We start from the raw sequence: 25,540 nt of genomic DNA, 5'->3' as shown, positions 1-25,540 counted from the left end.
CCGCATTGAGTGAGCTGAGCTGCTTCGGTTTAGTCTGCCGTTATGAAGGGAGGGACAATACTGAGCCACAGAGAAATTCCGCTTAAATGCCTCCAGCAGACGGGTGGTTTGCGCAGCCTTACGAATCTACCTGCAACATGTGAGCATTTGTGTGCTTTGCAAGAACATTACACAGTTCTGTGTTTTAGCTCCTTGGAAATCAGCAACGCATCATAGGGACGTGGTTCCAGCACTGCGATGTGTCTGCTTGTTTTGGCCAGTAGCCGTAGGAAGTGGCGGCAGTGACACTGAGATGTAGCCAGACAGCCGTCCTTGCATTTCTGACAATGTCAGAAGATCATCTCAGGCTATCTTTGGTCGCAGGACCACAACAGCCGTCTGTGAATCCCCCCCAAGAGTGCAATGCAATAACTGAGTGTAAAAAAAACCCCCAAAAATTCAATGTAAAAAAACATTTTCCCCAATTTGCGCATTCATCTGGTGGTCATAATCATAAATAATAAAATTAAATTATTATTACACTCTTATTGTCCTCCTGTAAAATGGTGTCAGATGTCTGATGACTCACCCTGTAATGGAAGCGATTTTCTCATTTTACGTCATATACAAACATTGATGGTGCCTCCTCTGCTCCAACAGGGCTGTGTTGTGTACACGGTGAATGGATACTTAAAAAATGTACGTCAAATGTGGGACGCACCTCTCCACTTTTAAGGCCTTTTCACTGGAAATGAATATATACAGAAATCTAGAAGCAACTCTGACAACATTTCAGGTCTTTACGTAACAGCCAAACACATGGACACACCGAGTATTCAAATCAAGATGAACGCCATCTCATTCTCCGTCCTTTACTCGTCAAGGCCATTAAAATAATAGGACTGCAAATGGTGATCTTAAGGTAGCCGGCCAATCCGGCGTCCTTTCTGCGTCACGTGACCACACTTACGTCACCAAAAACTGCAGTTGGAGCATGAGATAAAATCATTTGCGTTTTTTTTTTTGTTTTTTTTTCCCCTACTGCAAGCTTTCACACGCCTGGAAAAGAAAAGAGGACGGGCATTTCTTGACAGCCAAACATTTTGCAGTATCACAGAGCTCTGTTAAGGATTCGGAGGGATTATGGGACGCTCGAGAAGAGGCCCAAAGGCTAATGGAAGAAACAACACACAGACAACTGTGCAACAAAAACCAGTCAGAGCACATGCGCTGACGTTGCATTTTACTAATCGCTTAAACAAATACGTTGCATCAGATCAAACAAGAGAGTGTTTGGAGAGTGGAGCTCATGTCACAGAGGTTGGCAGGAAATGTCAACTCCAGGTTCCTCCTCCTCCTCCTCCTACTGTAGAAGGAGTCGGGCTGATGTGTCACACTGCCACTGAAAACTAAATGACTGTAGAAGCGCATACATCCGACACATGTAGAGTTTATTAATCACATTCGACGTTGCGTGCACACGCTTCAGTGGCTCACGCCGTCATAACTGCTCCTTGCTGTAGTTCTAACTAAATGACCTATGGGGACCTTTCCATGTCGCATCTGCATGTTCTTCCTGTGCAGATGTTTCCTGGGACGTCCACCTTCCTCATTCAATCCAAACACAGGCTGCTAAACTGTCTGCTTCATCCAGCCCGATCCTGCAGACATAATCTGGTTAAAGCCAGCACGGGTGATATGATGGCTGGACACCAGCAACTCACAGTCACCTGATTGGATGAAGGTTGAAACGTCTGCAAGTAAAATACAAGCGAGTCCACTTGTCGCCGTAACACAGATCGGATACGTCCCGTCATGAAGATATTATAAGTGAGCTTATTGAAAAAGCCGTCTGACTCAGCAAATTATCACAGTTAATTTTTGACTGGTGTGAAACGCTATTCCCGGCACAACACAAACATCCCCAATCTCTGCTGTGACTCAGTGGTTTCTTCATTTATTTATGGCGTGGTGTTGGTTTAAAACTAAATATATCAATGAATATTACAACTTAACAAAGATGAAACATGTCCAAAAAAAACTAAACAACCTATGAGTTTATAATAAGAGAATCTAAATAGATTCATAGGCTTAATTAACCTTGTTCCAAACTTTAATTTTCTAAAGTTGTGATGGTGCAATTTAAAGCTTATATATTATTCATGCAAATATTTTCTGTATTACTATCGCCATCTAATAAAAATTCTGGCAATAAAATATCAGCTGACTGTTCAAAACCAAATGATATATGGAACAATTAGACAAAACAATTGAAAACCACTGATAACTTCAATGCAGCAACACGAATGTTATTTAACCTAATATTTGAATAATTGCCAGAGAATTCCCTAAAAAAAACAGTCTGCTACTGGTTCCGATCCTGTATAGTGTGAAAATAACTAACATTTACTGCAATTTTCCTTTCAAAGCAACTTGTAATTTGTCTATTGTTGCTCTGTTATAGTGCAACCATCATGCAGAACACCTACGTCAGCATCAAATTCACACAGCGAGTCAGAAGCAGATGCTGATGGCTGCAAAAACTGTGAGAAAATCACTTTGTTTGGACTTTTTAAGACAGTATTGCAGGTGATTCATTATACATTTTGCAAAACCTGCAATGAATGTGAATATTTTCACAACAGATTAAAGAAATGTTAAATTCTAGATGCCTTACACCATCATCTTATTGGTAATGACCAAGTCACAATAAACTTATCCTTATGCAAGTACACAATTTAAATAAACTGAAATATAAAGGCACCACAAGGACATGAAAGAAATTAAAAGACAGCTTGGCTTAAATCATGCTAATGTGGATATTTACACCCAAATCAGTGCCTTTTTATCTACTCTGCCAATAGTAAACACAAAAAGCCTAAATCACCTGCCAGCAGCAATGTAACAGGAAGACAACACAGATTTTGGCACCTTCAGACAGTTAAAAAAAAGGAACGCAGGATACAGCAGCTCACTCATTAGCTCAATTTTTAAAAAAAAATTCTCACAGGTTGATTTGCTTTTGCTGCACTGAATCACCTCCAACTCATCAACAATGTCACATGAGCGTTTAGTCACTGCATGTGTTTGGATGACTGGCATAGTTCTCGCTCCCACTCATAACAAGGGTAAATAAATAGCATATGAATCAGATTGGTGGCTTGTTTTGCCAACGAGGAAATGTGTACTAGTATATGAGTAAGAGACCTCTGTTGGATATACACACTGATAACTGCATGGATACTCAAATATTGATCGTGGTAAAAGCCCACACACAATGCAAAAATAGAGCCCAACTGTTGTTTATTAAAGAAATCCTCCCTTTCCAGACCCCATTATGGCTTTGTATTGGTCTACGGTTCAGGATGAGCGCTTGCCGTCTCCGGTTTCAACAGGAACTACATTAGATGCCATTTCATTAGGCTTTCAACACAGAATCAATGCAGGGTGTTTGAAACCACCAGACAACATTGTTCTGGGCCATTCACAATGATAAAGGGCTTAAATATGACTTCAATGGTTTGATTGTGCAACTTTAAATACGCCTTAAGAACAGAATCACAATAGAGGTAAGAAATATATTGAAACAGGACCATCATACTCTTGTCAGATGTGTCACTTTGAGAGAGGATCAGGCTAATACAAACTTCTGTCTTAGAAAGCCTTATCAAGTCTCAATAAGCTGTAAATGATCCTACAAGGAACTTTGTGGAAGTAAATGCTGTGAGAAACGTTCAATACCTCAGAGGAAACATATCAGTGGGGGTGAGACAGTCTGTCATTCATGTAATGAAAAACCTCAAAACTCTTGAGGCTGAACTGTGGAAACCATTCATCAATACTGTTGTAAATACCTGTGTGATAAAACTACAAACACACAGCTATCAGAGCTGGCAGATTAGGAGCCTGCAACAATGACAAGCGGTTGCAGAGAGGTACAAGCCTTTGTTTACATTTTATGACAGCACAGATTAGACGATCCAAAGGGTTTGGATTAAAGACAGCAAAAACAGTGCCTGTGTGGACATCAAGTCTGTGGTGTATTATCAGATAATCCACATGGAGACATAAAAGCACCCTGGTTTGACAATCTAAGCATTTTATATTGGTGATTCAAGTTGAATGGTTGAATAATTTTCCCAGAAATGAAAAAAAAAAAAAAAAAGGTGACTGACATCGATGGAAACGGCAGAAACTCCCGAAATCAAACCCCGTGAGATTAGATCCTAATCTGCCTCACGTCTTTAACGGGATTAAATTACGTTGGTTAAGTGCGGATGGTAATCAGATTAGTGAAGTGGTGAGAAAATGAAAACGCCGATACGTGGTGGGAGTGTATATTGAATCTGTGAAGGTGCTCCGCATCAGACGAGGAGGCTGCTGTTGCTGCTGCACTGCAGCGGTTAGGTTACTGATAGCACTGAGGGGGGGGGGGGGGGGGGAGAAATAATAAATAAAACACATTCGCAGTTTTTAAGGTGTGCATCGCACCTTATTTACAGGATTTGTGATGATCAAGATAAAGCTGTTTACCGTCTAAACCTTCCCCACATTTAGACCGAAAGCCTCCCAAACCTTCACTTATTATGAGGTTCCGGGCGTTAAGAAATCACATGAATTATAACAAGATGATTACACGGCTCAAATCGAGTGATAAATAAAAGTGGAGCATCAGAAGAACGGGAGCTCCGCGGTGCGGCTAGCGGGGATGCTAGCGTGTTTCAACGGGGGCCCCCCCTCACACGGACAACTTACAAAATAAAAGACACACTTACCAGAATTAACGCCGAGTCGCGTAGGTTGTCACCAGGGTGAAACTATCTCCAGTAAATGTTTTAGAGGAGAAAGCATCCGCAAAAAATTAAAGAGAGAGGGAGAGAGAGCGAGAGAGCCTTGAACTGGTAGTTGAATCGGGTTCGGCTAATGTTAGCACGGAATGCTAACGCAGCTCACTTCACTGGAGCTGGCCCAGTGCGAACATTATCGTCCTCAAGTTGATTAAAAAAAAAAAAAAAAACTGTTCTTCCACCTTGCTTTCACACCATTAAAAACACAAGTATCGCCTTAAAAAAAATAAAAAAATAAATTAAAAAGTAAACAAAAGGTGGAGGTAAATCAGGACACGATCCTCATCTTATTGACACGGAACACATTTAAAAAGAAAGAAAAAAAAATCCAAAATGTCCACGACATTCAGCGAGGAAATTGAAAAAGAAAGACGCGACCTCCGGCAGAGAGCGAAAGCTTTTTTTCCCCCTGTGAAGCGTGCCGCACCCATATGTTTTCACTCATTAACTCCTCGTCCGGGATCATCTGCTCGGAGCGGATTCGAACCAGCTACATTGGACGCTGTTTGAAGCGAGTTTGGTCTCCGCGACCTCTGAGTGTGAGTCTGGGGAGGAAGAGGAGGAGGAGGAGGAGGAAGAGGAGTAGGAGGAGGAGGTCCGACACAAGTCTTCCAGGAGGATGATGATGATGATGCTTTCACTATCTCCCCCAGACAGTCTGCGAGCAACCCCACTATCTGCCCCGATACATATGCGTGACCGTGTTTCCCCTTTCTACCCACCACGACTCATATACACGCACACACACACACTCTCTCTCACACACACATTGCAAACACCTGGGAAAAAACAAAAAACAAAATTCATGACAAGAACACACAACATGTTGTCGTTACAGCCGGTGTGATGGTGATCTCGTGGCGCCCCCTGCTGCAAATACAACTTCTCAGAATTGGTTTTCACCAACGTGATTGTTGTTTTCTGGATGTTTTTCATTTAGGTCAAGAGATTATCTTGTTTTAACCACACAGTAACTGTTTATTTCAGAGGTCTATAACCTCAAACTCAATGTGAATTGGCAAATATTGTAGGGACACTGCGGTTGTACAAATAAACCTTTTTCAATGCAAATGTATTTGTAATAATCCATCCATCCACTCAAGACCTCGAAGCAGTTTAAGGTCACTGATGAACCTCACATGCATGTTTTTGGACTGTCGGAGGAAACCAGAGGACTCAAAGGAAACTTGCAGGAGAACATGCAAACTACCGACAGAAAGCACAAACAAGTGCTTCATCATGTGGCCCATTTCTGATAACTTCTTAAACGCCTAAAGACTAATGACACTCACTTCTTGTATAGCAGGCCTTATATTATTCTTTGCTTGGACTTTCCATTAAACAATAGAATTAACTTTTTTTTTTTGCATTTACTGTATCTTAGTAAAGTTTTTACATTATGTATTGTGCTTTTCTTAATCACTGTTTTAAGGGTTTTCATAACCTTAATATAATCAAGATTCTTGTTATACTGCATTTCCTTTTTTCCTTGGAAAGCATTTTTGTCTAAAAAAAAAAGATGCTCTGTTCTGCATTTATGCTGTAGAAATATTCTCCAAGAAGCAAGAAAAGAAAAAAAAGGCTATTGTTTATGTTTGCGTGTGCAAATATATATATATATTTATTTATTTTTGGTTTTTGACAACTACTTTTTTTATTATTATTTGCTCACTCTGCTTCTTTTAACACATAACCATTTTTATTGAAGGTTTTCATCATCTAAATTGTACAAAACATATTCTAATTGGCTGCAAAAGGAAAAAAACTGCTAATAGCTTTAATATTAAGTTTTTGTGTGTGAGAGAGAGAAAGATAGACAGAGATACAAAATAAAAACTTTCAATTAAAAAAATTTAATTGTAATCATCATCATCATCATTATTATCATCCAAAACAGCCATTTTTCACAGAGGTTTATGGGGCTCAGGGCTGCAGGGTGTTGCAGCTGATAACATCTGATTAAAGGTGAAACCAGGTCACATCATGCACAAGTCATCAGTCTATCACATGGCAAAAGCAGAGACACAGTCACACACATATTCACACCTACAGGCGATTTAGAGACTAATTAGCCTCAAACAGACAGTGTTGACATGTGGGAGGAAACAGTAGTACCTGGAAAGAAGCCAAGTACAGGAAGAATGAACTGCAGAGAAAGTCCCCCCCCGAGCTCCAGACCTGAACCAGGATATCATCACTGTGAAGCATTGCACCACAATATGGACAACATTTCTCTTTAAGATTTAAAATAAGTTCTCAAATTACAGCAATGTATAGTGAAACAGCTATTTTTACTGAATAAGTTCAGCGCAAAAGCAGTTTGGTGACTAATGTCTGTCGTTATGCTTTGAATCATCAACTACAGTAAAGCTTGTTTCTCTCCCTTTTAAACGGAGCCACAATCAGCTCTACTGCCCATCCTACAAATACATCTTGGTTGCAATATGCACGATGTCACCATTATCATTTTTTGGAAAAAGATACAGTAAATCTAGAGGTTTATTCCAGTCAAACCGAGATTTTATGAGCAAATATATAGGAGAATAATCAATTTGAACTATTTGAGATGTAAAAAAATAAAAACATTTCAGAACATTGCCTGAATTCTGAATTGCATTAAATATTTTCCTCTATTAAACATTTCAGATGTCATAAATTAATAAATGAATAACAGAAAATTATTTCAAGTCATTTCAAGTGTTAGCAGAAATTAGGGAACAGTTTATGTGAATGTGCCACCTTGTGCAACTTTAATCAATATTTGATGGTTTATCGGCCCCAAACTTTGAAAAAATGGCTGTGAAATAAAACAATAATGCTCTGAAGGAAACATTTCTATATGTCACAGTACAAAAAACAAAACAAAAAACTAACACATAAATAATAAAACAAACTTGGGATTCTGTCTAATTTGACCAGCCGTGGGGCAGATTTTAGCTTCTCACAGCAGAAAGAAAAAAAAAAGAAGGAAGAAGACATTCCTTTCAGGTGAGCCTCTTTCACGGTGCTGCTTTCATGCAGCTTTTCATGGTTTTCTCGGGCCACACACGTCATTAAACACATGGATTTTCCTGCTCTGGCGAGTCAAAATGTGCCGTTTGAAACGGGTCTTTAGAGCAGGCTGGATGACTGTCAAACAGTCTTACAGGGACACTTAAATAGAAAAGTGCTGTGGTTAATGCTATTAGATACACTTCTGCTTAAAAAAAGGTCTGCAGTGGTGAAAAAGAAAAGTAAAGAGGAGAATTGTCCGTGAGCTGGTGCACATGAACACATTAAACAAAAGTAATTTTATGCTTCAAGTATTCACACAATTAAAAAAAATAAAAAAATAAATAAAATCCCAGCTTTCACACATAAGATTCTTTAAAAAAAAAAAAAAAAAAACCCACAGGAATCAAGCCGTTTGCGTGTCCTGTGACTTAATGAGTCCTTTACACTGGAAGAAGGCGTCCTGACACGGTTCCCGTCCCAGGAAGCTTTTCAACATGTCCATCCCATCCACAGAGCCCCCGGCCTCCAGTATCACCCTCCTGTACTCTTTTCCAATCTGCATCAAGCCACACATGCGCAGGTTAAGACACATTCCAGGATAAAAAAAAAAAAGCTGAAACCCCCCCCCCAACCCCAAAAAGAAGAAGGAAACAATTTAAGAGACCAACCTTTGGATTCATGATGCCTTCCGTTTTAAAGCGGCTGAAGAAAATGTCCATGGAGTGGACTTCGCTCCACAGATAGCTGTAGTACTGACCGTCGTATCCTCCGGCCAAGTGGCTGAAACTGGCCGTCATGTTAGTACCTGCAGAGCAGAGCTTTGTTACTACATTCAACACAAATCGATTAATTCATCCTCTATATAGCCATGTCAAGAAACGACAGTTGCATTGATCAGGCATTGAAATTGAAAGCCAATCTGTTTAAATCTAAATGCCTACAGGAAGAATGTGCAAACTCCACCTGGGAAAGGCAGAGGCTTGGCACAGTGGAAACCACTTAACCACTTGTCCAGCTAATTTACTGTAGATAAATAACGCAAGGGGCCTCACATTGATGTGTGGTTATGATTTCACCTCACAGCAAGAATATCCAAGGGCTGAAGTCTAATTTTTCAAGATTAATTTGTGAAAATCAAATTAATGTGGCTACTTTTGAAAACATTGTTGGGGGAAATTAGATTTTCTGTGGCTGGCAACATGTTCAGGGTGGTACAGGAGACAGATTGATGCATGTAATTGTGAGTCTTATAGATATGATTCAAGGAGCCTATAATCACTAATGCTGTGACGGACTGACCCGGCGTGGCAGGAACCCCCAGGATGTCCTGGCAGAGCTTTGCAAACACCTCCGCAGTGTCCGCACAGGAGCTGGTGTGAAGCGACTGGTCCACTTTACTGAGGACGACCTGACGCAGGTTCATCAGACCTGGAGAAACACGACACGTCAGCTGGGACGCTTGGCTTCGGCGCGAGAGAGTTTTTGGATTCGGGAAGCGTCCGACCAGTGTTCGCCACCCTGGAGGCGATCAGCTTGTCGAGCAGATGGTCTGGGATCGAGGTGCCGTCCTTGTAGTGGCGCGACATCCTCCTCAGAGGCTCCTTTTCCCAAACCCAGTTCTCCAGCATCTGGGACGGCACCTCCACGAAGTCCGTCTCCACCTGAGTCCCGCTGAACTCTGAAAACGTGGCCTGACACGCGCGCGGAAACCGATCAAATCCCGGTTAACGGACGACACGTGTGCAGAAAGGTTCGCAGTAGACCAACCTTGGAGCAGATCTCATGCATCACATGACCAAACTCGTGAAAGTACGTCTCCACTTCATGGTGCTGGAGCAGAGAGGGCCAGCCTTTCGTCGGCTTGGTGAAGTTTGCCACCATGGCCGCGACAGGAAGCCTGCGATTCCCATCAGGTCCTCTACAGCCAGGCTGGAGCCCGAAGCAAGCTGCATGGCCGTATTTCCCTTCCCTGGTGAAACGACGCAGACGTCTGAAATCTGAGCACGTTAAATTCACACACTTTTTCAGCATGAATGCACGGATTAAGACATATCAAAAATAGAGGGCCTGAATACCAACATATAATAAACATCAGGTACAGTTCTCATCAGAATATATAAATTACTTTTAATTCAACACAAATAGTTCGGTCACTTCACAGGAGATGCTGGAAACAACATTCATTTTTTTCTGTTCCAAGCATCCGTTCCAGATTACCGTATTGTTTTGGGGTTACAAAATTATCTTATTTCAAATGGGAAAGTTGTTTATTCCAAAAAACATCTGAATGCTGGCAAATTTGAAACTTTTAGCTGCAAAAGTGGGAACGTTCATAGATTTCAGACATATGAAATCAAGCTCATTCAAAACACTGGTGTCAGTGATGAAGAGTATAATTTCCTAATGTACTGTAAGATCAAACATTATCGCAGCTTTGATTGCTTACAATTCAAATGTTAACAGCTATAAAGACAAGGGGGGAAGAAAAAGTATCGTTTCAAATGTGTTTAAGGACATTTTGATAAATAAGATTCACTTATATCTTTGTTCAAATGACTGATAACCAGGGGTGGAAGTAACACATGACAAATACTCATATTACTTCAATCAGTATTTCTATTAGTTATCAGTATTTCTATAGATTAAGTAAAATGTACTTCATGTATTCCCACAGTTTAAACTAATCCCCAAACATTTGATCTTTATTGTTTCAAATTAAAAAATTTTTTTTTACAAATCAAAATACCAGTGAAACTATAAACGTTTGTCTGGTAAGTGAACATATAATTAATAAACATCAATTGGATCAAATGCCTGCTATTTATTGACAATGCAATAAAACATCTAATCTAATGATTTTTGAAGTGGTTTCTGAGCGAGGCTGGACAGATCATCTCTTCTACACCTTTTTTCTTCTAACTTCATTTGTATTTTCTTGCAAAACAGCCACGTTTTCCAACCTTGGATGCAAATCCATGTAAAACTGTCCGATCTCCTCCCCCGTCTCCGAGTCGCAGGCCGAATAGAGCTTGACATTTTCATGCCACACGTGCGCGTGCTGCAGCTCGGTGAAGGTGAGCCCCAGCAGCTCCTGGTAAATCCCAAACAGCCCCTCCGTCACCACGTCCAGCGGGAAATACTCGATGAGTTTGTCCTTGTTCACGGCGAACTTGCACTGCTCCACCTGGTTCATGTAGTACGGCAAGTCCCAGGCATTGATCTTCCCGTCGAAATGCAAGCCCCTCATCAAGCACTCCCGCTTCTTCAGCGCCAGGATGTATTTCCTCTCCTTCATCCCGACTGGTTTCAGACTTTCATGAAACGTCTCTGTGAAATTAAGAAAAGATTGGCAAAACAGTTAAATTCATGTAAAAAATGTTTTAAAAAAATTTCCAAAACAATGTTGTGCCTTGAACTTTTTGAGTTTTCCAACTTCTCCCCCCCAATTTTTCTCTAAAGATGTTTGACTTAATTCTTTCCTTTATAATGCGTCTCTTGACACGTGGATTAAAACTATTTCAACTAAAAAATAACTGGAATCAAGCCGAATCCTTCTTCACCCTCAAAACATAAGAGTTGTAGAAGAATAAAGAATAAGAAAAGACTAAGATTAGACTTTACTGATCCTGTGGGGGAATTACATCTCATCCTATTCATAGTTAACCTTAGATTTATATGTTGGGGATGTGTGCTGCCACAGTACGGTGCCTGGAGAGTACCGGGGTCAAAGGTCATAACTTTCACGAACCTCCTTCTGGGATTAATAAAGTATTTCTATTCTATTCCAACGTCCCATCCCAAGTTTGCTTCTTTAACCTCTAGGCTACCACGGCCCATAAATATGAGTGGACCTATATATCATGCTTCTAGTTATGTCGGATGTATTCCAATAATTTCTGAAAGGTGCTCTGATCTCTGAGGTTCTCTGAAGTTTATGCGAGCAGCAAATCACTTGCTAAGCTCCATTAGCTCCTCTCTGCTTTCTAACACTCATCCAACTGCCTTCCTGGGCCATAAATCACTGCGTGTTACACAACATGTTAGTCTCATGTCGTGAAACACTGCACTCCATAGGCTGGCGGTATGGAGCGTGCCATTTCTCCGCTTCCATTTTCCAGGCCGACAAAATTTATTTTCCATCCCCGAAGTTGTTTCCAGCTAAGTGTGGGTCTTAAATAGCGGCGCGTTTGCATGCGAGTGTCACAGAGGTGGGATGTCACAAGGGTCATACCGAGAAAGTCAGACACATTGCTTGCATTTTTGGCCATGTTAATCCCCAGCACATAGTTGGCGTGGCTGCTGTAACCCAGTAAGTCTGCAGCCTTTGCCCTCAGTTGGATCAGCTGTTCGAGGAGGGCTGTGTTTACCTGAACAAAACAACAAAAAACAAAAAGAGAAGAACGAGTAGATATGTGAATCAGCTAAAGAATGCATGTAAGGGCTTCTTAAAATCTTTAAATGAGGTTGATGACATTCCGATTATTAAGATTTCAGTCCTGAGTTGACTTTTTTTCTTTTTCTATGTAGATGTAATTTAGAGAAAAGGGATCAAAACTCAATACTTAGATGCTTACTTCAGTGTCAACAGTTGTTTTTTTCTAAATTCAAGAAATTGGTATCGAAAACCGAGAAGTATGGCTCTGGACACCCTGAACCATTTTATTTATTAAAGATTCTTAAGAGAATCCTCTAAGAATAAGATATAAAGGAATCACAAAGTGAAAATTCAGTTTCCTCTAAAATGCCATGGGAATCATATTGAAAAAAACATTGTCTGTTTAAAGAAGATTAAATATTCCTCCCACATATCACAGTTCTTGCAAGTACCAGCATTATTTGTCAAGATGAGGCTGCAGGTATTTGCATTATCTGTTGCGCAACAGGCGAAGTGACTCCTGGCAGGTGCATCATGGGATACACGGATTCATTATCGCCACTCCAGTTACCTCTTTACACCTGCTGTGAAAAGCCGTTTCCATCTTCCTCCGGGTTTCAGGATTGTGACACCTCTTCATCAGGGGGTAGTAATGGGGATATTCCAGGGTCACTTTAAACTGCCCCTCATCCGTCTTTTCCAGGCTGTTGAGATAGCTGTCGGCCAGGCCGCCTTATCGGGAGGAGAGCGCGCAATGAAAATAACCACGGCAGCACACGGGCCAATCGCCAGAGTTTTATGCAAATGAGCTTACCCAGTTCCCGCTCAGAAAACGTCAGATATGTATTGTCCTCGTTCAGATTCTGGTTAAACTCTATGGAGAGCTCGCTGATGAGCTTTGAAGTTCTTTTTATTTCCTTGAGGGGGGAAAAGAACACAGCAGGGTTGAGAGAAAATCTAATCTCCATTATGCAACATTATCATTAAAAAAAATAATTAAAAAAAATTCAGGACTGAATATAAGATCCCAAGACCAAAAGTAGGGATTTAAAACAGTAAAATAGTCTATTAAGATCCTATTAACTCACTTTCCTACAACTTCTAAGACACTGAGAGAACAGTAATATACATTTTATCGGCTGAATCCTCATCCTGGATCCACAACCTAAAATGATTTCTCCTCCATGAATGTGTCACCACCAAGCTCTGCGAAAGCCCGATAAGCTATAATCGGGTGTGCTGGAGTGGGAAGACGTCTCAAAGATAAAGAAATGTGGTCCTCCGGGACAAAGATACAACCTCTGTGAGCTGGAGAATTACTCCAAAAATGCCTGCAGTTCAACCTTTGTTTTACAGAAGCTCCTTTCAGGGGCACACTAACCCATCTCCATGTCCATATTCACTCTCTCTCTTCATCACATGTCAATTAATACTTTTTGAAGTAACTAGTTATTATAACCTATTACTATTATGAAGCTTTTGATCCAGCTATGGCTGAAGTTTCAATGGGCTTGTTGTTGTTTTTCATCAACCCTAATCCAAACCCACCGTCTCAACCCCCTGACAGCACCAGAATATATCCACATATGAACTCTTAAAGTATAAAACCTGCAAGTCGGGAGTTTATAATACTGTTTGTACCCCGTATTATTATTACTTAACTTAATGAGTGAATTGGTCATTAGGTTTACCCATGCAGTGCTGATGGAAATAACTCAGAATTGTCATCACTAAGTCAGTTTATGTCACTTGTCACAATCCAAAACTCATTTTGGGGATCCTTATTGTACCTCCTGTATATCTTTGGACAGATGCAGTCCTTTCCTCCGGCCAAACATGACGAGCCTGTCTAAAAATCTCTTCTCTTCAGGCAATAGGCTGTCTTCAAGTTTTGTCTGTCAAAAGATAAAACACATGGCACAAGAAAAACAAACTTATTTACGACCGGGTCCTCTCGGCTAAATGCATTAACCCATGTCTGCTGCACGTCAAAATTCTAGTGCCGCATGGAACATCGTGTGGAGCTGCTCCACAGTGATTAGATAGGATGACATTTCTTCCTCCAGTGAAATAAGAACCAGTCATGGGGTCAGATGAGGGCACAATATCCTTGATCCTAATATAAAACACTTCAGTGCTGCCAGATCTTTCATCTGTTGCCCCCCCCCCCCCCCGCGAGTGATATAAAATGTGAAAATCACTGACATAGTGACCCCGATAAGTGTAACCACACCTGACTCATTACTTTTTTATGACTGGGATTACTTTTAACACATTATTATCTTAGTAGACTGGTGTTTACGATATCAGCCCTCGCTGGTATGCGCAAATTTGAGAAGGCGTGACACGAGGTGAACCTGCAAGGCGCTGAGCCGCTCGAATACGTCTCCCCGCATGCTTAGTTCCACGTCGAACTCAGACAGCTTCTTGTCGGCCTCCGTGCTCGCAGATCGAACTTCCTTAGATGGACACACGAACTGGGGGAAGTCGAGGACGTGGCGCGATGCTGAGCGAGCAGGAGAAAGAAAACACAACCGGAGGGGGTGTCAAAGATTTGTACGTTATACTGTTTTTGTCAAGAAATAGCTTGGCAAAGCATGTAAGGACTGAAATACCAGAACAATTCAGGAATTTGCCATATTCTCTCACACAACAACAAGTTAATGAATTACAAACGCACAAACCTTAAAGAAAATGCTAAATATGTGTTGTTTTAATCAATTAAATATGAATACATAAGGATAAATGAGTATAAATGAGTGACAAAGTTTTGTATTTGGACTATTTTCAGCAGGAGATTAATCCTGATTTACACAGGTCTGACAACAAGTGACATCAAGTACCAAATAGGCTCAAATATACTGGAATATCTTATCATCCAGCAAACATTTTGATTACATTCTTGGAGGAAATTGTTCATTCCCCAAGTTTGCTTTTGTATGTTCTGCAGCAGTACAGTGGTGATCATGCTCCATGACAGGTCACGGATCCTCTGTGTAATGTTTTCTCCAGGTACCTCCTCCCACAAATCAAAGAAATGCTTGTCAGGTTAACCGATGACCCTAAACTACCTGCTGTAGTGACTGATCATGTCTACTTTAAAGGGCCTTGCAACCTCTTCAGGATACACCCTTTACCCAACGTAACCTGGGTTACACTTCGCCTACCAGCAGCCATTACTAACTTGGATGAATTGGGTATAGAAGATGGTTTAGCTATCGAACTAAACTAAATATCTTTGTGCATCCAACCACCAGCGTAAGAAAAGATCACTCATTTGCTTTCATTTTGATTAAGTTTAATTAAGCTAGTAAACAATATGTTCCATGCACGAGTAAATCAATGTATGTCCTTTGAAAAGCTTGTCATTTTAAGACTAGGTGCATAATAATGTGTTGATAGCAAAAAAAAAAAAAAGTCTCAGTGTTTAATAGTTCAATGTCTACTGGAGCACTGTGATGCAGAAGAAATCAGACTTACAGGCATAATCCAACCTGGCATGAGCCAAAGCTTGCAGAGTGTTCTCAACAGAGACGTTTTCGATACTTAGAGATCCAATGCCATCATAGACCTTCTTCACTCTGGCTATCAAGCTGTCCGTGGTGGTGTTGATGTCCTCGGGAGACAAGTCCCACCTCTGGGTGTTCCTCACCTGGGAGCACTCTCTGGCACATATCAGCAACCCACTCGTGATGGTCATCTTTATTGGTCTGGAGACCCTGTTGAGAAAGCGAGACGGCAAAACGAACAATAATAAAGCGTTCGGCAGTAACAGGTGGCCTCCGAACACAAGCAGTAAATTCAACAAGGTCATGCCTGAAGGGCGCTCCGCGTTTTTATGCCAGAGTTAAAGCGGGTGACCTTTTCCCTTCCTGCCCCCCCCCCCCCCCTCTCCTCTCTCGTGTCACATCAGGGTACAGTTTCACGGCAACCGTGGCGAAAAGCTTTTCACAAACCGCCCGTGAAATACTTGTTAGACAGCCAAAACTCACAAACATCTTTGAGGCTTTAAAAATAAAAATAATAAGAAGAAAGCGCGCAGGATGAGTTTATGACACTTTGCCACGATTAACAGGTACGCTTGTAAACTGCATACAAGACAGATGTTAATCAACAGAAGTGTGATACAGGAACACTGTTAGATATCTTGCAAAGTAAACAGAGTGGATGTTTTGAGTATTCTTTCTCTCTTTTTTTTTTTTTTTTTTTTTACCTGAAATGCGTTCGGCACAATGCAACTCTGAGCGCGAACATGCCGCTGCTTGCTTTGCATGCGTTTTCCCCAAAAGACACACACTAAAAAAAAACAACTAATCTCAGTTTCCTCCCTTCTTACTGTAACTCGGGTAGATCAGCGGGAGTGGTGGTGGCTGCAGGCAGCAGAAGAAACAATTTTTCTCTCTCACCCTTCCCCGTGTGCGAAAGGCTTCTTATTTCCGCCGTCGGTGCGCATGCGCGGAGTAGGAGGATGCGATCAATCCGACACGGGTCTCCATGACGCGGCGGCAGCAGACAGCTGGATAAGAGCTCAGGTAGGTGGGCGGGAGGGGAAGGGGGGGAAACCGAATCGCATCCTTTGACACAATGTTATTTATAAAATTGGCTTGGTGGTGTTTGTGGGGATAAGGATGGCCTTAACGTGCCGTTTTCCTTTTTCTCCCTCCGGCCTTGCTGGGTGCTTATTTGGCATCACCAAGGCTGCACAGTGCGCGGATGGACGATCGGGGTGCAGGGTGTTTATTTATGACCCCCCCCCCCCCCCCCCCTCCCTCGCTCCCCCTTTTCTCTTTTTCCTTTCCACTTTGCATCTCCGCCATGTATTGTGGCGGTGTTTTTTTTTTTCTTGATATAAAAGCCTCCCGCGATGGATCCCAACACCTCTCGTCTCCTGTTGTGGTTTATTACATCACAGCTTCTGCATCGCTGTGTGTCAACACGGGCTGAGAGGGAGGAGTAGCAGCGCGAGCGAGACCGACATGAACAGACCCACGCATGGCATCAGCACGTGATAGAAACATGAGGCAATGTTCACGTCTGATCAGTGTGTCCCCCTCCTCGCACACAGCCAAATTACACTCAGATTTAATGGGGTGTGTGTGTGTGTGTGTGCGTGTGTGTCCACCTTGCACCTCCTTGCCACACACACACACACACACACAGAAGGAGAAGACTGCAAACAGTGGCCAGCCTTTTTTCTTTCTTTTTTCAATAGAGCAATGCTTATTTTTGTCACAAGCAAGAATGCTGCTGCTTTCATCCTCCTATGAGTTGTCTTGGAAACGAGAGCTCCAGCATAATGCACTGCTGGTGTGACTGAAAAAAAAAATATGATGGATGATAATAACAGCAGAAGGGGGGATTTGCAGATGGGTTCATATGATGTCACTGCATCAGGAGTGATGTGAACGCAGGAGATTGTGCTGTGGTGTATCCCTGGTTAAATGACGCATGTTCTCCCTGTTGGAGGGATTTCTCTGGGTGCTTTGATTTCCACCCACAGTCCAAAAAAACAACAACAACAAAAAAACCAAATGAAATGTGGTTTCTAAAGATGACCAAAAGCGTGAATGGAGTGGCATCCTGTCTTTCACTAATTCTCAGCTGAGATCAGCTCCAGCTCCAGTGACCTATAAGTTGGATTAAGCAGAAAATAAGTTAAGTGGATAGATGGAAGCACGGGCACCAGAAATTGCCCCCCAAAACTGCAGGGATAGTCTGAGCTGATGTTTGCATTTAGAGGGTCAGACAACTTTAAGTAGCATTATGCAGTATATAAGATGGATAGATGGTTGGATTTTGAGCCTTTATGCAAACGAGTTGGCATGTTCATCCAGTGCGTGCATTATCTCTGCACAACCAGTATTCTCTCACCAGTCCCAAACAACAATTTTATGTTATTTAACAACTCTAAATAGTCTCTAGATATGAGTATGGGTGTGTATTTGTCTCTCTGTGATGGACTGCCCAGGTTTTACCCTCTGTTTTTTGCTCATAGTCAGCTTCGATCAGCCCCCCCCCCCCATACACACACACACACACCTAAATTAGATTAGGCAGCACAGTAGTTAAATAGATGGATGAGGCACAAAAAATGGACAACAAAACAACAGAGTGAATGTCAGCATTTAGAGACTCAGATTTCTTCTAGAACTTGCTGGTATGCAGGTCATTTTGGGCTTTCGTTGCCCAATTTATAATCCACCATGGGTCAGTAACTGCATAATAATAGACTCGACCAAACAGCACAGAGCACATCTAATAGGGAGGTATGTCTCATTCATTACTATTGATGAATGGCAAAACATTTCCCCCCTTTTAGTACAGTAGTTTGCAGTGATTCTACACTATAAAGATGTGTACTGAATAATATGTAATGTTTTGTTGTCTTCATGGTGGGAATACCCTGAAATTCTGACACATATCAATAAAAAATTATCATGTCATTGTGGGTTAAGTATTTAGTTAAAAGTGTCACTAATTTCACAACTACTCGATCAGGTTAAAAGCTGTGTGGGCCCTCGTTCAACACTCTAAAACTCTGCACATCAATGACAGAGAAACATATAAAAGTCTGACCGTCCCTGTCCAGGCCGGGCCCATAGGGGACTTCAATCCCCTCTGTCCATCCTCAAGCTGCACATCTGGTGTTGTGGAAAGTGGGGATGTGGAAACTGGCCAATAGTTTTAGAAAGTGATCAAGTGACTGTGATTTAGGTATTGAGTTTATGAGTTATATTTTGTGCCTTCATTCATAGGTAATGCCATTAAGTGCGAAAATATTTAATGAAAGACTGACTGTAAGTATATTCAAGTCTCTGTTTTCGTATGCAAAGTGACAACTTCATGCACAACCAAAGGAAAAAATATGAATCATACTTCATTATCAAGGGAGAATCAACTTACCTCAAAGGTTTACAGCTGACATGTTAGTACTGTCTCAGATTGTGAATTTGTTTCTGTAATCATGCAATAAGATGTAGGTAGATTAATCTGTAAACCAATGGAAGCAGAGGGAGAACATGCAGACATTAGACCTAATTAAGCTGAGTGCTAACTTTAGCTTTAAGAGTGTGCCTGCCCACAGTTGGATTAAAGAAGCATTACCATTTATCAGGAAGAGTCACTAATGCAGTTTATTTTTTTGTTTTTCTCCACTTTTGTCGTGCAGGCTTTTTTTTTTTAGGTGAAAAAAATGGCCGTGGAGAAGCGCCTTGCTTTCTCTATTGTGCAGTTTCTACGAGATCAAACACATTGCGGCGCTTTGAATTCTGATGAGCAGGAGAGCCTTGAAGGTAAGTCAAGTCACCACACACTCAGACTTCAGAGGGCTTCGTTACAAACAGGGGGTGGCCTGAAGTGTCCTGTCCAGTGAAGAATACATTTCTATATATTGTATAGTCTTAGTTGGGCATTTTGGAAGAGAGAAGAGGTTTTATCATCTCAAACTTATTAGAATACATTAAGCAGTATGTGTGTGTGGGCCAATATGAAAAGTCCACGGGGCTGCTGGAGTTCCAGTTCTGAATGTGCAGCCAAGTTCTGACTCACCACAGTAATGCTGTTAAGTCCCCGAGTCCAGAATCTGGAGCCGTTATCTTAAATCATCATCCCACCATTCGTGACTGCCGCTTCTCTACTTGACAGTTGCAATACAGTGCTTGGAGACCACCTTCAAGATCAGCTCCAGTGATTGCCACCTCGCAGCGCCACAGCCACTCACTGAGATTTTCCTCAATTCCCTGCTCAAGGTACGCGCACACAGCAAGCGTGAAACAGAATATGCGTGCGGGTGTTTTACCTTAAATGACTGGGAGGGCACGATCACTCGGCGCCTGCTTCCTCTCCAAGCACTAATTCATTAGCATAGATTGATGGAGCCCATAATGTTATTAATTACGCTTTTTTTCTTCTTCTTCCTTTTCTGGGCAAAGTCCAAATTTCATCCATCACTTGTGTTTTTAATTGCACAGAATGACAACCTGACCATCCCAGAGACCTCGCCGTCTCCCGAAGACATCGAACGTGCAGAGCAACTTAAAAATGAAGGTTACGCGTTACTCCTGTTCTAATTTCTGAAGCATGACGAGAGAGCTCATCTCTGTGCTTTTGCGATGTCGTGAGGCCGTTTCAGTGCAATTCAAACGTTCTGATTTGTAGGAAACAATCACATGAAGGAGGAAAACTACAGATGTGCAGTGGAGTGCTACACAAAGGCCATCGATCTGGACCTGAGAAACGCTGTGTACTACTGCAACAGGTATTCGTTGTTTTAAACGGGGTTCGTCACTTTTATCGCGATCCGGACTTCACATAAACCAGAGAAGAGACCGTTGGAAGACGTTTTCGTCGACACAATGCCATGCTCAGACCAGTGAATCCTGCCCTTGTTTCAGTCCGAATACAAACAGACCAGTGATCGGAGTGTTTCCACACTTTTGCAGGGCTGCAGCTCACAGTAAACTGGGGAATTACACAGAAGCAACTGGGGACTGCGAGAGAGCCATTGGCATTGATCCGACCTACAGCAAGGCGTATGGGAGAATGGGGCGAGTCTCATCTTTTATACTGTATAACAATCATACGTGTGAAGGGCAAATGCTTTACAACTTCACCCGACACCCCATATTTCTTTATAAACACCATTTATTTTTGCCCCTTTTGACACACTATTTAATGATTTGCACTGTGCACATGAAACCAGGAATACATAAAACAGGTACTCACAAGGTATGACATTTAAAAAAAAGTATATATGTCCCGTGTAAAATGATCAAATATTAAAAGTGTTATGACTTTTTACTGAAAGAAATTGATTAGAAATCCAGACTTAACTACATTTTCGAAATATTAACATTAAACACAACATTTTGTCTCCTCTGGTTATGATGTTCGCGTCCTGTTGCTTGTGACCCCATCTAAAAACAATCTCTCTTTCTTCCTTTTCTCTTTGTGGATCCAGTTTGGCTTTGACAGCGATGAACAAATATCCCGAGGCAATTTCCTACTTCAAGAAAGCTCTGGTATTAGACCCGGAGAACGACACCTACAAGTCGAACCTGAAAATCGCCGAGCAGAAGCAGAAAGAAGCCACCAGTCCAGTGAGCTAAAAATCATTTCAACCTTTTCGCTCCTGTTGTTCAGGTTTCACCTTGTAGGAAACAGTTAAATGGGAGTTATTAGCATTTTGACCTTTTCCTATTGACGTGTGCCACAGATCGCTGCTGGACTGGGATTTGACATGGCCAGTTTAATCAACAACCCTGCCTTCATCAGCATGGTGAGAGAACTCGTACACATCCACAGTGCATAAACAGCTCTGCGGCTGTGTAATGGGCCCGATCTGCCACTCAGAATCCTCCAGGCTGCTCCTTGAGACGGGTATTTGGTGCGTAGTTTGTCTCGGGTATGTTTCCCTAATTAGTCTCCTGAGTGACGGATCGCCTGTTAACCAGCCGTGAGTTATTGTCTGCTGGGAAGCTGGAAAGGGACTTTGTCCGGCTCCTGGAGAGCCCTCGCTTGTTAAACGATGACACACGGGAACGTCTGCCAGGCCAGGAATGTTTTTTCCAAGCGTGCCAGAGTTTTTATTGCGGCAACAATGACAAGACACATCTGAATCAGATGGCTGCATGTGTAGTGTGTGTGTGTGTGTGTGTGTGTGTGTGTGTTCACATAAACGATAAGGGCCAGAAAACTGTTTAAGAATGTTGCGCTTGATTTCCGTTTACAGGCTGCGAGCGTAATGCAGAACCAACAAGTGCAGCAGCTGTGAGTATCATCTGATTGTATTGAGTGGCGCGTGTATGAAGTGTGGCTGTAGGGTTCAGCTTACACTGACAGGCCGTGACGTCCTTGTTGTGTGGTCAGTATGTCAGGAATGATGTCGAATGCAGTCGGAGGCCCTGCGGCAGGAGTGGGGGGCATGTCGGATATTTCCAGCTTGATTGAAGCGTAAGTATCCCGCACTCACATTTATAAACTTTGTGATGGATTTTTCTTTGCGCAATTCAGACATGCCGTTGCTTGATGCACGTTTCCAGCTGTTTTTGGTGTTGATCTACAATTAACTGTTTACCTGGAGATGAACTGTTTTAAAAAAAACGAAGTGGGACTTCCACACAATACTTTCTGAGCATGCTCAGTGCCATTCTGCTCTCAGAAAGAAGCATTCCAACACAAACAATGGCAGTTTCAAACAGGAAAACGTTATTTTGCAACTTTTCTGTAGATATATGTAATTCTAGTTCTTGGTGGTGATGTTTTCGTGGTTAGCTTTAAGGTAAGAAGGTTCATGCAACAAGAGTTTTGAGTTAGTTGTAATATATAACGACCAAATCACCACTTTTCACATCCTGTCCAAGGTGTCTGCAGGCTCTTCACAAATTCATGAAAATGTCTGGGTTATTTTTTTTGTGTGTGTGTTTTCAGGACTACTGAGCATTAATTTACATACACATGATCAAAACACTATGGTACTGTGCTGGATGTGATTTAATCTCTAATCCCCTTATGCATCCTCCAAAAAGTAGGATCTTTGTGCAGCTTTTTTTTGTTCACACTGTTACATAGAAAAACTAATATATTTTGTTAAAAAATTTATTTCATAAAACAGAGGAGTCATTCAGAGCATTATTTTATATTTTCTTTCTTTCATTTGTCTTGTATAACTTGGAAAAAAAGGAATACCATGATGAACAACAGAGGAATTACTGCTATCAGTATTTAACCTTAATAGGTTTTTCTCATGGAAGAAAGATTATTTTAGGCAGAATAACGTTCATAATTTCGTAACTACTAGTAATTCTATTAAGTTATTAGATTATTGAACTTTTTCTCCAGAGGAATACTTTGAAAATTTGAAATAAAAAAAAAAAATCTCTCAATGTCTCAATCTCATCCAGATAAATGCCATCCATAATTTTGGTATTTTCCGTCTGTGTTACAGCTCCACCATCTTATATTAAATTCAAGTAAATAGTTTATAGAAAATTCCGAGATCAGAGTCAAGGACAGAAATGTCGTAATGCTTCATCTCCGCTGTCGTCTCCTGTGTGCGATAATCCAGCAGCTCTTTGCAATACTAGATAATTAAGAAAAATCTAATTAGCGGACAGTTTTTTTCCTCTCAGTGACACAGGAGAATATAACGGTGCCATTTTTGTTCGTACGGAAAGTGTAAACGCTCTATTTGATTTCCTATGAATAACACAAGCTTTGTGTGGTAGAGAGGAACCGATCAGGGAAACAGAATCTGTGCTCTTGTGCCTGACAGGGGTCAACAGTTTGCCCAGCAGATCCAGCAGCAGAACCCGGAGCTGATCGAACAGTTAAGGAACCACATCCGGAGCCGCTCCTTCAGCGGCAGTGCCGAGGAGCACTCATGATCCATTCAGGTATTTATTCAACCATTAAGCAAGTCACTCACAGCAACAACCAAAAAAAATAAGATTTGTACTTTGTTTTTTTTTTTCTGAGAATTTATTTTTATTACACTTTAATTTCTTCAGCTTTCCACTATTGAAATAGTAAATAGGAATTACATTCTAAGTCTGCTATGCAAGTTAATGTGTTCTTGAAGGGGCGCCTGTAAAAGAGAGCTGCTGGATAGTCTGTCTTCATCATTTCAACAGAGCTGTGAACTATTCTTAGAAGCAACATCAAGGTTGATGTCTGACCTTCTGTCAAGGTGAAAGCAGAAAATTTCACTCGCTGTAGGTCAATGTTTTGTGATGTGTGACATCATTCCCTGATTGCTATCGTGAAGGCAGTAACAGAAGTACTTATCGAAGTTTCAGGGGACTTGAAACACTTGTCAAGCTGCAATCTCTCTCTGTTCTTCTTCAATATCTACGTAATTGAAGTCTTCCAATGAAAAAAGAAATTGGTGCGCGCTTCTGGCCACACACGACAGAACTATTTTCTAAAAAAAATATAAATAAAGAAGCATGCTCTGCAGTTCTGATTATTTTTGTCATTTAAATTGAACAAGAAGTGGTTATTTCGAATCAGGGAATGCTAGTTCATCTCAAAGGTTTTCTTTCTTCTCCTTTGTTGATGAAATTACTAACTACAGCTAGTTTTCAGTAACTTGCAAACCATGAAAATGAGTGGTCAGAAAAGAATTAAACACTGCAGTTTAAGCCATGTGCAGCAAAATCAGCATTTTCCACCCCCCCCAAAAAAAAAAAAAATTACTTACGGTATGTGTATGGTGTGGTGGAGCCGTTGAGGATATTCTCACTGGAAGAGAACACAAATTAATTTATACAGGACATCTAAAAACTTAAGTTTTTCTTGAATATTTCCATGAAGTGATCAGGGAGGTAGTAGTTGATTGCAGGCTAACGTTCGGGGAAAAAAAAGAGTTAGTGCAGACTGCCAGTTCAAAAAAGCTGATCACACATTCAATTAACATTCGTTTCTTGTGTTTCAGCTTCATTTTTTATTTTTTTTCTCCAATGAAGGGCAACCATATGGCGCGATTACAATCTCTACACCCATTTCTTGAAGTCAAATCCCCGGCATCGCTGGAATGAAGAGACAAGGATGGGGGTGAAGGCACTTTTACTGTGACTTAAGGCTCGACGTGTGGAGAGAAGAGGGACTGGAGAGGAAACCTCGAAGCGGAGCACCCCAAACATCCAGGGCAAAAACAACAAAACCTAACATAAAGAAACCCCAAGAGAGCCAGGAAGGCGTTCAGCATCCAGACAGATTCTGAGTAAATTCTTTTTTTTTCCTTCTCCCCCAAACTTTTTATTTTTTTTAATTTTTTAAATATACATCCTGCAGAGGTTATGTTATGAGGGACCCTTCCATCCAGTCATGGCGAATCCAAGGTTTTTAAGGGAGGAATGTACTTTTGCGGCATTGCAGGGAGCATCTGCGCTTCTACTCATACAAGTACACATAATACATCGGGTTTGTTTACCCTGTTTGGTATTATTTTTGTAGACAGAAGACGTCGTACTTGTTTACCGACTCACGTCACTGCTTTTAACATTTGATCAAGACAAGTGTGTATATGTATAGCAGTGTTTGCAGATTGGATTATGTTGTTATAGCACTTTAAAGGAAAATACATGAACACCCTCCCCCCCCCACCCCCTTAAGCGTATTTAATTGTTACATTAACCACTAACAATATATTCATATTGTTCATTTTGCATGCTCTTAAATCTGGTATTTGAGATCAGATGCTTTATGGAAACAAATAGGTACGCTACTGCAGCACTTTGTCTAAAACATATGAATAAATGTCTTGAGACTCAACATGTACTCTGGTGTTTGCCTTTATTCTTATTATAATGTGAAAGAATAAGACATCGCTGAATTGCGATTACTT

The 25,540-nt window shown here is 41.3% G+C and overlaps 3 protein-coding genes across 5 annotated transcripts in view; 1 reads left to right on the top strand and 2 right to left on the bottom strand.

The window, feature by feature from the left end:
* The window catches only part of erbin (erbb2 interacting protein), a 60,219-nt gene extending 54,897 nt beyond the window's left edge, over positions 1–5,322 (bottom strand). For all 3 annotated transcript variants that reach the window (XM_080510516.1, XM_080510518.1, XM_080510517.1), the window contains exon 1: positions 4,755–5,322. The gene's annotated coding sequence lies outside the window, so the exon portion shown is untranslated. The remainder of the gene's footprint in view (positions 1–4,754) is intronic.
* A 2,901-nt stretch (positions 5,323–8,223) lies between these two features.
* nln (neurolysin (metallopeptidase M3 family)) lies at positions 8,224–16,513 on the bottom strand (the record flags this gene model as incomplete). Its single annotated transcript, XM_080509884.1, has 13 exons — positions 16,409–16,513; positions 15,676–15,914; positions 14,553–14,701; positions 13,986–14,090; positions 13,010–13,112; positions 12,767–12,927; positions 12,052–12,187; positions 10,781–11,147; positions 9,588–9,789; positions 9,325–9,511; positions 9,120–9,248; positions 8,489–8,625; positions 8,224–8,376 (listed from the first exon to the last, which is right to left on the bottom strand). Exons 1-13 carry the CDS (start codon positions 16,447–16,449, stop codon positions 8,224–8,226), a joined length of 2,109 nt encoding a protein of 702 aa, XP_080366010.1. The 5' UTR covers positions 16,450–16,513.
* Positions 16,514–19,387: 2,874 nt separating this feature from the next.
* Positions 19,388–25,421, top strand: sgtb (small glutamine rich tetratricopeptide repeat co-chaperone beta; the record flags this gene model as incomplete). The annotated part of the gene is made up of 11 exons (XM_080510382.1): positions 19,388–19,487; positions 19,840–19,943; positions 20,166–20,241; positions 20,353–20,452; positions 20,637–20,741; positions 21,155–21,293; positions 21,410–21,472; positions 21,926–21,963; positions 22,063–22,146; positions 23,468–23,588; positions 24,629–25,421. 10 exons carry the CDS (start codon positions 19,388–19,390, stop codon positions 23,577–23,579), a joined length of 921 nt encoding a protein of 306 aa, XP_080366508.1. The 3' UTR covers positions 23,580–23,588; positions 24,629–25,421.
* Positions 25,422–25,540: the final 119 nt, after the last annotated feature.

The sequence above is a fragment of the Blennius ocellaris genome, assembly GCF_963422515.1.
Source record: "Blennius ocellaris genome assembly, chromosome: 15".
Taxonomy (NCBI): Eukaryota; Metazoa; Chordata; class Actinopteri; order Blenniiformes; family Blenniidae; genus Blennius; species Blennius ocellaris.
Note: the sequence above shows the minus strand (reverse complement) of the source record. Positions and strands in the feature narration are given on the sequence as shown.